At 40.1% G+C, this 14,090-nt stretch overlaps 1 protein-coding gene across 5 annotated transcripts in view; it reads left to right on the top strand.

Annotated features, from left to right (window-relative positions):
• Nucleotides 1-14,090, top strand: part of sez6b (seizure related 6 homolog b) — a 270,502-nt gene that overhangs the window by 160,524 nt on the left and 95,888 nt on the right. For 4 of the 5 annotated variants that reach the window (XR_005072165.1, XR_005072166.1, XM_037084349.1 and 1 more), the window contains exon 5: nt 13,824-14,009. The exons of the other annotated variant lie outside the window; for it this stretch is intronic. Coding sequence is in view for 2 of the 4 variants with exons in the window: in XM_037084349.1 (XP_036940244.1) it covers nt 13,824-14,009 (186 nt within the window). In the remaining 2 variants the exon portion in view is untranslated. The remainder of the gene's footprint in view (nt 1-13,823; nt 14,010-14,090) is intronic. 5 annotated transcript variants of the gene reach the window in all.

Raw genomic sequence — 14,090 nt, forward strand, 5'->3', positions numbered from 1 at the left:
AAGCCCCCACAATGCTAGACAGACAATCAGTGCAGACAGTTAAAACATGACAACATCGACCATGATACAAAAGACAGGAGGGAATATGGCACCATCATGCAAAATAGGACATATACAAAGCAGAAGAGTAATACAAAACATGATAGGCTGATAGTCAACACGGACAGTTAAACATGACAACATGAATCATGTTACAGAAGACAGGGATCAAACCAGAAGGAACACAATCTGACAGACAGACAGAGGGCAAGCAGATGAGGGCAGACAAGGTGAGCATGTGGTGGCTAGGCATGATGGCAGGTCTGATTGCTTTTTAACCAAGTTTTAAGATTATATGCAAAGGAACGGTTTGAGTGACTTTGGCGTATATTTAATGGAAGGGTGTTCCAAAACTGGGAAGCTCTTACTGTGAAGGCTGTCTGGCCAAAAGATGTTTTCCTCCTTGGGACAACAACGTCTCCTCTTACACTTGATCTAATTAATCTTTCCCCAGCATTTTTCTGAAAGATGAATCTGGTAAATGTGGGAGGTGCTAATCCATTAAGAATTTTGAATATTAGACAAGCATAATGAAATTTAATAAGATTTTCCCAGCAAAAGAAACCATATCTAGGGAGTATATTACAGTGATGGTAGCTTTTACTTTTATTGTCCAGGACCTTGAGAGCTTGTTTGTATACAGATATTGCAGACTTTATTGTTGTAACAATGGTAAGAGACCAAGTGGTTAAGCATTGTTAGATGTGAGAAAATCATAGCATGAGAATACATTTTAGCAGCTTCTGGTGTGAGATATTTGCGAATAAATGTAATATTATTTAGGTGAACTTTTGTTTTTGAAACAACTTGTTTAATTAGCTGAGAGCTGAGTTTATGATGACACCAAAATATTTAAAACTGTAAACCTCTTGTAACTTCTCCCGTACAAAAATGTAATCTTAAATTCTGGACCTAACATAAACAGGCTGAGGCCAACTAAACAAACACATGGTGCTCTTAAACACCAGAGCTCAAAAAGAAGGGAGCCAAAAGATGAAAAACAGGGCATCTCAAAGACAGCCAGGTCTTTAATACTCCGGGAAGGACTGATCAGGTGCTCCCAGGGGTGTTGATTATAACTCCACTTACCAGGAACCTGCAGGATGACAGACAAACATAAGGAAAACAAACACACCCACAGCAGGAGGGCCGTCACAACTGTCTGGAGCTTTGCTCGGCACTGGTCTTCCAGCAATGATGACAGTCAATGCTATGGAATATGACTTATAAAGTCTCAGTTCATAGCCGGGTGAACACCGGCAACAAACATAGCCTAACTAACGTTAGCTGGCTACGATTTCTCTGGTGGACATAAATACAGTACAGTAATATTCGATTCATGAAATACAACCAATAGCAATGTTCAGTCCTACTTCTGAAAAGTAATCCCTCGAGCCCTGTTTTTGATCGTCCGCCGATTAGATCAGGAATATGCTGCACAGTGCTCTGGTATCTTGTTGCTTCTGTTGCTCAACTATGAGTAGAATGACCGGTCCAAGATGGCGGCCGCATTTCTTGTGCCCCAGCAGCCCATGCAGCATCTGCTCTTTATGTCTATGGTTTATACCATAGACATAATATACATAGATGCCTCATAGACTGACGCTGCCTATTGGAGCTGATGTATCATCGCGGCTGCCATCTTGGATGGGTCTCCAATGCGACCCCCCTGCATTTATTTCTACTGAGGAAGGTGTATCATAGTTGGTCATAGTTGCTTGCTCGCTGTTGATTCCGATTGACTCTGGTGCTAGCCTATAGTGAGGAGCATAGACATAATATATGTAGACGCTTCATGGCGTGCTGGAACGTAATCCCGCGTTGCCACCATCTTGGTTGGATTCTCTGCCCGAGCCCGACCCTGACCCGAACCGGACCGCAGGCCGGGTCGGGCAGATATTTCCCGTCAATATCCTGCCGGCCCTTGATCAAGCTTGTGTGTGTGTGTGTTTTTGTAATAACTCAAAATAATGACTGTATTTCCAGCTACAAAACGTGCATCTCTCTCCCCCCTCCATGTTGTTTGTGCCGCTGCGTTTTACACGTGAGTGTCCTCATGCAGAAAACGTCACTTCTTGCGCGCGTGGCATCACTCCCAGAGACGCAAGAAGAAAGCAAAAATATATATTTTTACTAAGGAAAATGACAAAAATAATAGTAACGCACAGTGATTTGAATAAGTAACTTTAATCTGATTAGTGGTTTGGAAATATTACCGCGATAGATTACTCCTCACTGAAAAAAGTGGTCAGATTAGAGTAAGGTGTTACCGGCATCACTGATTGTGTAGTGTAAATGCAACATTGAACTTGAGAACGTCCATTATAACAGCCCACGTCTTAAAAAAATGTTGGGTTTAAATCGGGCTCGGGCTCATAATTACAGTTAATGTGTTGGGCCGGGCCAGCTTACATTGTTACTGTAGGTTAAATCTTTTAAATTTGGCTCAGTGTTCAATGACACATGTTTCTGTGGTGTGACAAACTCATGACACAAATTCATTTCTGCTTTACATGGACTTTAACAGTTCAGGCTGTAGAAGATAGAGCCTAAGACTGAGGGACATTGCTCTAGATGAACCTGAGAGTCTAATGTGAGACGTCGGAGGAGAAAAGATATTTCTCCAGCTGCCACAAGAGATTGTCATCAGGGTGTCGGAGGAGCATACCTGCTGCTGCATTTTTTTCCAGAAGGAGAAAGGACATTTCTCTTGCATCAACGAGGGTCGGTCAGCTGAGGGAGCGAGATGGTTTGACCTGCCGGTGTGGTGGATCCAGAGCCTGCAACCTGCTAGCTTTCCGCTCCGCCTTTGCTTCAGCCTTTTGTCTTCTTCCCACCATCACACAGAGACTGACTTGAACTCTGTTACCAACAGGTAACCCGGTGGGCCGACGCACATTTTTGGGCCGGGCTGTCATAATTTAATCAAAAAAGTATATTATAAATAATTTTTGTCAACCGCGACGGCCCATTGGTTGATTTTCTTGAAAGACATTGGGCTAATCCAATCAAATCTCTCAGCCCTCCTCTGTTTTTTTCAAGGGCACATTTTAGGGGAGGTGGCCCATTGGGTCATCTTCAATATAGACAGTGGACTCAACCAATCAGGATGTAGTACGACAGCGGCCCCACTGCTTCTCTGCGCTGTGTCCTATAGCTTCTGCTAGCTTCACAGTGTTGAGCTGAGGAGTGGCAACATGGAGCAACCAAAGAGAAATAAACTTTGTGCGGCGAAGTTGCGTGCTAAGAGAATAATCTCACTGTAGATACTGCAAAATTTGCTGAAATCACAGACACGTTCGCTGGAGGGGCTGCTGTAGCCTCAATATCCTCTGAGACAGCAATGATCCAGCAACAGCAGGTTGAAGGTGAAGACAGCAGCAGCGGGCAGGACAGGAGCAGCCAGAGATGCAGGCTGACTGATAGGGAAAGTGTAGTACAGCCGGTAAGCAGGTAATAACATGAGGATAATACAGGGACTGTGAGGTGATGGAGGTAACGGTAGCTCAATTACATGTAGAATTCTCAACGGGTCGGGCCAGCCCGACAAACCCGGCCTGACCCGCGGGCTCAGACCGTGTTAACGGGTGTGTCGAGCTGTGTCGGGTTGGGCTTAAAAACCCATGGCCGGGTCGGGTTGCAATATTCAGGCCCATTGAGAACTCTTATTACATGAGTATGCTGAGCAGTGGCGATTTATAAGTATCAATATTAACTGGTGTTGCATACTTACCAAAATCTGGCAGCCACGGCACCTCATTCTGATAAAATGGCAAATGGTCAGTGCTGAGAAGTGTTGGATGAGCAGCAAGTTTTAGGCATCATCATGGCATTTTAGACATTTAGGTTAAAGGTGTGTTGAAAGGCTACATAGTAGTTTGAATTTGTAGCAATCCTCTATGCTGTGGTTAAACATGTTTTAAAAAACTGATTTTAAAACTGCTAAATGAAAGTAAAAGCTTTGCAATTTAAGCACTGCTAAAATAAGTCATGTCATGTCATCGTCCGAACCGCTTATCCCTTTCCATGGGGTTGCGGGGTGTTGCTGCTGGAGCCAATCCCAGCCTTGTCTCAGGGCGAGGGCAGGGTACTCCCTGGATAGGTCGCCAGTTCATTGCAGGGCCCTCACTAGTGAGCAATGTGAGGTTCAGTATCTCGCTCAAGGACACTTCGACATGCAGCTCAGTCCTGCCCGGAGCTGGGATTTGAACTAGTGACCTTCTGATCACTAGTCGACCTGCTCTACCCGCTGAGCTACAGCCGCCCCTGCTAAAATAAGTGTAAAAAAAAAAAAAGTATAAAAGTGTTATTAGCAAAAGGTATGCCCACATCGAACAAGACGGTGTCAAATGCTTTTAAGATATAGTTGCTTTGCATGAGTTCATTAAGCAGCCCTGATTTTAGCCTGATACCAATGCATGTCATAGCTTTTTAAAGGAGGGAGCACCTTTTAACATGAAGAATTAGAAGTGAGCTGCTATATCAGGGAAATTCAGAGAATACATATTTGAGATGATTTCAATAAAAAGGATAAAAGAATCAATTGAACTACACAGAGCAGACAAAAGTGGTGGAGTTAACAAAAGATGCTAAACTTCAGAGATTTAGGATGTTGATGATACATTACGCTTGATATAGAATATACCTGAGGTAGGTAGAACTACGTGCTGAGTAAATTTATTTATTTGCTTTCCACAATGGTTATTTGATAGAAGTAATGATAAACTGTACATTTCTAATAAGCCCAAAGGCAAAAAGTTATGGGGTTTTTTATCGGTTGTGTTCGGCTAATTATGAGGGGCCGGTCTAAGCCAAAAATGCCAGGGCCAATTTTTTGTCCCAGTCCACCCCTGGTTACAAACTGTGAGTATTGTCATTGTTTTGCTTGGCTAGAGTGAATTTTGATCGTGGTGGCCAAAACAGGTAGCTGCTTCAAACAGGCCTGCAATGTGGGCTTTTTTTCCATCATTTACATTGTTTCCGGCTTGTGTGTGAGTGAGAGTGTGAGTGTGTGGGCCCACTGGTTAGTGCATGTTATTTTATTGGTGAACAAAGACATTTGATTCAATTCATGTGTGTTCATGGTTGTGAGGTGAACATAGAGGAAACAGTTCATGACATTGTGTTAAAAGAAGGTTAAAGGAACATAGGTGAATTTCATTTAAATTCTTTGGAGTTTAAAACAAGCCTAGTGAATGTCATAAAAGTGGCTTTTTTCTATACTTATAACTACTAATCCAGACAATTTCTGTGTCTAATATTTTGTTTTGACGAGTATCTGATTTTGCCCAAAGTCATTATTTTCATTTTAGTTAAAAAATTGACTGAATTTGAGAGAAGTTGTTTTGTGATGTCTGGTAGTAACAAGTCATAACATACTTTACAGAGTCAAGAGTAGAAAAGAGTTTGGGTTTTGAACACTCACTGTATAACACACCAAGAAAACCATTTAATTTGAAGTTATTGACTTTAAGAGGGCTTGATTAATCAACACAAGGGGAATAAAAGTTATGAACACAGGATCCTGCTTATAGGAAATGTACAGAAAGGGTTACACACAAACTGTCCAAGTATGTTGGCTTATTCTATAAAATAAGACATATCCTTCCTCTATCTGCCCTTCTCACGCTGTACAAAACTCTCTTTAAGCCACAGCTTAACTACTGTAATGTGATATGGTGCAACATCTTCCCCAACCATCTAAAAAAAAAAAAACTTGTATTCCTGCAAAAGAAAATCATACGGGCTTTGTCCTGCTCAGAGATAAATTCTCCCACCCACCCTCCGGTCCACCACTTTGAGTTACTAAGACTGGCTGAGCTAAATGAATATCATAATGCCTGCCTCATGTTTCAAGTTGTCAACAGGCTGAATTCCAGACTGAGTAGTGTTGTTCCCATCTCCAGCCCCCAGCACACATACCAAATGAGAATCAAACCATTTATATCAGGAAAATGTCGCTGACGTGTACGCGCCAGCATGAGTGTTGTCTGTAGGCGGCTGCAGATATGGAACAGGATTGATGATGGCCTCAAAGTGTTGCCCTTTATCTCCAACTTCAAAAGACAACTAAAAAATAACTTCCTATTAAGCTATAACTAATATAAAACTGTTTCCTCATGGACTACTGTGATGTATGTGTATGACTGTATGTGTTTGTCATGTAACAATTATGTATGTTCTGATGTGCTTTTTGCATGCATTTAATCATCATCTTTGCTTACAGGTGGTAACTGTGTATATTTTTGTCTGTACCACTACCTTTTCATGAACCATGGGCCCCCACCTATAAGTTTTTCTAGCTTCCTTTGGAGGACCCATTCACTCTACCCAGTTGACTTTGTACTATTGTATTAATGTAATGTTTGAAGTGGTATTTGTGAATAAACTCAAACAAGTTTCAGAACAATCAGTGCTCATCAATAATATAATTAAAACCGAAACACTGTATTATTGTAACGTTTTAAGTGGTATTTGTGAATAAACTCAAAATCAAACACAATTTCAGAACAAGCAGTGCTCATCAATAATCTTCATTAAAACCCAAACATGACAAATGACCACAAAACCTAAGAAGATACACCATAGTGATGTAGCACATAGCAGCCATTTTGCTGCTCCAAGGCAATTTGTCTCTGTGAAAGCTCCCTGTTAGCACTGGTCTTATGTTGCCACAATGCTACCATGATGGCTCTCTTATCTCTTTCTAGTCTCCAGTGAGCCTGTGTATTGCATAGTTTTTGTTTGGCCTGGATATTAATAGCTACAGCTGACCATGGTAATGACTAGCTCAGGGAGTGATAGGACAGAGCTCCAGCAGCTGCTGCTATGGCAGCAGAAGTGTGGGATGTTGCTCTAATGAGAAGTACTATAAAGACCAACACCACTCTTCTTATCCTTGTTAGACACTATAGAGCTGGCAAACATCCCTTAGCACTAACAGAGTGTTGGAAGCGGCGGAGGTCGTAGGTTGTCATTTATTGGCCTATTTAATCTTTCCTTGCTTGAGGCACAGTGCTGTCCCCAACAGATAACATCAATAGCAGCACTATTGCCAAGCCACCCGAGGGCTAACAATAAAACTAGGACAGTGAGATGGATCAGTGTCTTTAGAAGAAATATATTATACATTATGGCTGAATGCCAGGAGGCTGAAGGAAGACAAATCAGTGGCAATAAAAAAGACAGTTAGTTAACTGGTCACCTGAGAGCCAGCCTGAACATGTTCCACAGATACTGACAGTGAAGTGACAAGGCTTTGTGCAAGTGTGTGTGTGTGTGTGTGTGTGTGTGTGTGTGTGTGTGCTACCGATCCAGCAGTTGGCAGCAACAGAGTAACATAGGTACTGTACTCTAAATGTCACAATGTTGTTGCTGCATATTTTCCACTGGACTTTTGCTGTTTTATTTCCCTCTGTTGAAGCAGACAGCTTAATAAGAAATTAATTAAATACAGTATGTGAGTTAATGTATGTTGTATTTATATGTCTATACATATAAATATGTGTTAATATTCAAAACAAAATATCCTTCTCATTCAAAACAACAACAATACGAGCTAAAATGAAATTTCATTTCCATTTTGACAAATTAAAGTGGTTGAATAAAACAAAGTTTCCAAGTCTCTAAGTGAGCACTCTGTTGCTTTTTGGTGTTGTGTCATAGATGTGACGAGAATCCTGCTTGGAAATTCATGTGACAATTTCAGTGCTTTTTTTTTTTTTTGTTCTTACCTCTGAATTTTGAGGAAATATCTCTTCAAAATTCCCATGCTCTCATAATGCCTTTTCAAACTGGAAATCTTCATCACAGCTCCTGGCATATTCAGCACATGGGTCTTGTGCTGGTTGGAGGGAGAATGAATGCAAAAATTTCAGTCCATTCTTCCTCGAATTGCCGATTTTCACTGTCTGCTTTTCTTTTAGCAGTGAACTTGCTCCTACAGCTGGCTAAAAGTCAATGTTGTGACCTGCTCCAAAAACAAAAGTTAAAGTTAAAAATTGCGCTTGCAGTAGTTATTGACCCAGTAACACGTCTGTGTATCGTTGGCATGGATACAAGTCCTGGTATACATGTGCCAACTCAACCAAAACACATGGTGAAGGAATAACAATTCGGGGGCCACAAATAGGCAGCAGACGGGCTGTCTATTGAGGACCACTGCTGTAAATGATCTGCATACTGAATGAGATATTGTGGCTGCTAAAATCTTAGTTCGTGCTAAGTTTGTAACATGCCTCTGTTTTTAACCATAACAGTTTTAGATGCTACCATTTTAATGATCTGTTTATGCAAACTCAACTATTTAACTAATTTACGTACCAAGCATAACTTCCACAGCACTATGACCTTCAGGGCAACAATAAAGTCATTTTTACCAGTCTGAGTGTGGAACATAAAACTATTATCTTACTCAGGTAGGTTCTAGCTGTGAGTCAGGGGAACTTTTACATGTATACAACATTATCTGCCAAACTCAGAACAGTTTTGATTGACAATTCATACGCCCCAAATGTTGATGATTCCATGTTCTTTGCTAACCTGGAATGTACATTGACTGATATGGGAAGTTATCCAATTATCTGGGCTGGGGACATGAATATTGGTATGGATGTGATTCTAGACAGAAGGGTACCTAGTAAGACTAGACCTCCAAAAGCACTTCTTACGATTAAGAAAATGTGTTGTGCCCTGGGTCTTGTGGATGTGTGGCTCCTCCCTCTTGCAAGATGATGCCTTTAAGGCAATGCTGAAAACACAAATAGAATTCATCGAAATAAATATTGCCTCTGTCTCATCCATAGGCACAGTCTGCGAGGCCTTGAAAGCTTTTGTAAGGGGACATGTCATTCAGTTCTCATCACACAAGAAAAAACAAGACACAAGGAAGCTTGCAGACTTGGAGAGGAAAGTGGGAGAAGCAGAAGACAAATTAAAGCAGAACTACCCCCCACAAAACTTAAAGACAGTCACGCAGCTTAAATATGAATATAATGGGATAATATCACAGAAGGTCGAGTTTGGACTTTTTAGAGCAAGACAGAGGTATTTTGAGTCTGGAGACAAGGCCGGGAAACTCCTAGCGCGTTATATTAAGCAACAGGAATCCAGGGCTATGATAATTGCTGTCCAATCTCCAAGAGGGGGTCTTGTGACAAAATCGTCAGACATAAATGAGGTGTTTAGAAATTTTTACATGGAACTGTATACCTCCACATCGTCCTGCCAAGGAGAGGGCATTCCTTCATTTTTGGCAGGGTTGGACCTCCCCACATTGAATATAGATCATCGTGAGATGCTTGATGCTGCAATCACGGCCAAAGAAATAAAGGAAGTTATTCAAACGATGCGGTCCAGTAAATAACCAGGACCCGACGGGCTGACGGCAGAATTTTTGTTGCTTCTTAGATGAGCTCACTCCACTCTTATTACAAATGTATAATGAAGCTTTTAAAAAAGGAGTGTTACCCCCCACTTTGTCTCAGGCTCTAATATCTCTAATCTTAAAGAAAGGCAAAGAGCCCACAGATTGTAAAAGCTATCGCCCAATTTCTTTAATATCAGTAGTCACTAAAATACTTTCCAAAATTCTGGCAAACTGTCTTAGTAGTGTTTTAACTACGCTAATACATGTAGATCAGGTTGGGTTTATACATAATAGATTTTCCTCAGATAACATTCGACACCTGATTAATGTAATGTGGGTGGTTAGGAACAATACACCTACCGCAGCCATCTCACTCGACGCTGAAAAAGCATTTGATTGCGTAGAGTGACAATACCTTTTTCAAGTGCTGGAGATTTATGGTTTTGGGCAGACGTCTCTGAAGTGGGTGAAACTGTTATATAATGTGCCTCAAGCAGCTGTACAAACTAATGGCATAATTTCTTCATATTTCAAACTAGGTCGTGGGACTGACGAGGCTCTCTCCCCATTACTGTTTTGTTTAGCACTGGAACCTTTAGCCGCAGCAATTCGTAAAGACCCTAATATCCCAGGAGTCCCTATTGCGGGGACCGTACACAAACTCATGCTATATGCTGATGATATTTTAATGTTTATTACGGACCCAGGCAAATCTATTCCTGCATTGCTCAAAATTATAAAGTCTTTTTCTAGCTTCTCAGGATACAGAGTGAATTGGCCGAAGTCGGAGGCTCTGCCCTGTGACAACGTATTGCCCAAAAACATTATTTCAAGCCGGATCATTCCAGTGGCCCCCTGAGGGAATTAAGTATCTGGGAATATTATTCCCTAGGCAATTAGACAAAATAGTGCAATGTAAATTTGAACCACTCCTAGAAAAAATTAGCACAGATTTGGAAAGATGGTCTCCACTTTATCTCTCACTATGGGGAAAAGTTAATATTATAAAGATGAACTGTTCTGCTAGAGTCAAATATCTACTTCAGTCTCTCCCACTGAATATCCCTGTAAAATACTTCAAACAATTTGATGCACTTTGTAACAAGTTTTTTTGGAATGGTAAAAGACCAAGAATACATCTGCGTAAATTGCAAAAGCCGATAGCAAAAGGCGGCCTGGGACTCCCAAATCTACTGTTTTATTTTTATGTATTTAACCTGAGGCAATTGGTACACTGGGCATTACCTCCAGAAAAAGCGCCACCTTGGTACACAATAGAGCAGTCAATGTGCATTTCATTAACTCCATTGCTATTCTTATCGGCAAGAATGCCACCGAATGCTCGATCCCACCCTGTTGCCTCTCATTTTCAGAGACTATGGAAAAAAGTGTCTTGTATATTTAAAATTAACCCCTTTCTAAGTTTATCCTCTGGTCTGTGGGACAACCCCAAACTCCTTATTAATAAATCACCACCTATATGGCGAGAGTGGGTGATTAAGGGGGTACATTCTCTGGGTGATCTTTATAAAGATGGTGTCCTTAAGTCATTCGACAATTTGGTTGAACAATTCAAACTGGCTAACAATCAATTCTGGAGTTATCTTCAGCTGAGACACCTCCTTATTACTACTTTTGGCTCTACACACACACCGCCCCAGGGCATTGATCTCATGAAAGAGATTTTGCGGATTGCAGAGATTGGACTTGGGGCTTCCCATTATCACTCTATGCTTATGAACCATACTGGTTACCCATCCAACACAGCTCTGAAAACCATATGGGAGAGGGACTTGAACGTAACAGTTGAAGAAAACGACAGGGATACAATGATTGGAGTCACTAAACAAGTCTCCAGAGACATCAAAATAAGATTGATTCAGTTCAAAATCCTTCTTCAATTTTATTGGTACCCAAGTAGGCTATTCAGGCTAGGTAGAAAGGAAACACCAGACTGTTGGAGATGTGAAGGGGAGCTGGGTACACTAACACATGCCCTATGGTCATGTCCAAAGATTCAGACATTTTGGCAAAAGGTTCATGAGAATATCACAGAGGTCATAAGAGTGGATTTTGAGTTTTGCCCAAGTCTTTACATATTAGGCAACCCTAAGCCCACAGCACACATTGTAAAATCCCTGGCCAATTGGATTCAGACAAGTATAATGATTGGCAGACAGATGATAATGAGAAAGTGCAAAGATGCTGAAGGCCCGCTGTTTCAAGACTGGCTCACAGAGCTAGGCAAAGTAGCAGCTTTTGAAAGAATATCCTATAGTATAACAACATCGATAAATATGAGAATTGGGGAATGTTCTTAAGTTTATACTAATAATATATATATATATATATATATATATATATATATATATATATATATATATATATATATATGTATATGTATATGTATATATATATATGTATATGTATATATATATATCATACTCTCTCTCTCTCTCTCTCTCTCTCTCTCTCTCTCTCTCTCTCTCTCTCTCTATCTATCTATCTATCTATATATATAAATATATATATATTATTTTAAATATAATTTTATATTATGATTATTATCTCTTTATTTGTTTAAGTATCCTCACTCTAATATTTCATATCTAACACATGCAGTTGTGTATTTTAATTCTGCCTTTGTTTGAGTGTTGTAGAAACTGAAACTCAATAAAGTTTGAATCATAAAAAAAGAAAAGGGAAAAAAAAAACATTTGTCATTATAATCTTTTTTTGTTGTTGTAAATTTGTGTAGTGTTAGATTTTATTTCTTGTATAATCTTTTCTTCCTTAGCTTTAACCCTTTTTATATATGTCTTTCATCTTTTAATCCATTTTAGTTTTTTTAATATCCCGTATTAATCCCAAAACTAATATGATGGTAATAGACGGTTTTGGTAAAGCATTTTTATTTGTTTGAAAGGTGCCCTACGAATAAAGCTTGATTGATTGATTTATTAAACTCTCATGCATCAACTAGGATTCCCTAATTATTTCAAATATTTACTGTATCAGTGACTATTAAAGTGAAACTCTCACCAAAAAGCAACCTAAGCTTTATTTATGAATGTATATGAGTCAAACCTTCGTGGAAATGCATAATTACGATGAAAGAAGCGCTTTTAAGATGTACCATAGTTTGTTTTCAGGCAAGCTAATTTTCAGTGGAGTGCAGGGGCGATCTTGCGCTAGCATCAAAATGTTTTTGTTTTTTTTAAAAACAACAACAACAAAAAAAAAACACTAAGAAGGCTCGCCACAACATGAAACTTTGCTCATAGTATCACCAGGGTCTCTACACATGAACACGAGCATTGAGAACATTGTAGTAAACTCTGTGTACACAAACAAAGAAGGTTTTTGAGCAACTCACGTTAGCTGCTGCATCTCTGGTGTGTCACCGTCATGGCAGACAAAAAGCTTGCTCAAAAATGAAACTATGGTAAATCTTAAAAGTGCTTCTTTCATCGTAATTATGCATTTACACGAGAGTTTGACTCATATACATTCACAAATAAAGCTGAGGTTGCTTTTTGGCAAGAGTTTCACTTTAAGCTACCACCAATGAAACACTTTGGTGTAGATGCTGCCTATTGAGAGGCTAGAGCCATATCCCTTTCTTTCTAAGTAGGAATTTAATGTTAAACAAGTGCAGGAAGTGCTGAGTTGCATTTACAATAACTTAGCATCCAACGAGAGGAATGGCAAAGTAGACCAGTTTAAATGAATCAGTCAACGAAGACAGCTTTTGAGTTCAAAGGAGAGAGCAACAACAACAGAGTGGCTGGTGTGATTTGACTCTAGTGAATGACTGAAATAAGACATGTTCATGATACCAAACATTTATTGTGACTGGGCTTGATTTGTCACTTTTGTGACATGTGAGAGTCAGCCATGATTCAATACACATTTCAATCATTTTGGTTTAGCTCTTTGATTTGCAATGACAGAAGTCTGGGGGCATAACATCCATTGGAGATTGTGGCTCTCTTTTTGAAAATGCAGCTTTTTGCCACTTCCACTTTCAAAGTTGGAAGTTTAGGTGAATGTCTAAAGTAATGCTGGTGGTATACTGCCAATGTCCAGCCACTGACATCTTGGTGACTGAGGAGTTTTCAGTTTTATTAACAGTTTTCTCATTTTTGCTGTTAGAGATACTCACACAAGATTTCAGACGTTATTAGGCCTGAATTATGAATAGTTTATGAATTGATGACTCATGCTACAAGCAATCCTAAAACAAAAACTATTTATAACCTAAACAAGCCAGTTCTCTGAGCTTTTTGGAATGTTGTTGGAAGCTCTATACCCTGCACTTAGTCATTATAACCTCCCACTAAAACTCAACTCTTGATGACAAATTTGAGTTCAGTTTCTCTCTTTGTCATATCGTTCTGTCTTTGTCTCTCCACAGTCTTTGCTTTGAGCTGTGTCTTCCCCCTTCGGCCTCTCTACGGTGATGTATCAGTGAGCAGTCTCCATGCTGGAGGAGAGGCTTTCTTTTCCTGCCTCACTGGGTACCAGCTGCAAGGCCCCAGTGTGCTGACCTGCCACAATGCCAGCATCCCCTACTGGAGTGGAAAGGAACCACACTGCCTTGGTAAAGTCACCACAACTGTGATAAAACTCAATCAAATAATAAAAGAGTTGCCACGGTATTCCAGCCAGCCCTTCTACATAT

This window comes from Acanthopagrus latus, chromosome 2, assembly GCF_904848185.1.
Source record: "Acanthopagrus latus isolate v.2019 chromosome 2, fAcaLat1.1, whole genome shotgun sequence".
Taxonomy (NCBI): Eukaryota; Metazoa; Chordata; class Actinopteri; order Spariformes; family Sparidae; genus Acanthopagrus; species Acanthopagrus latus.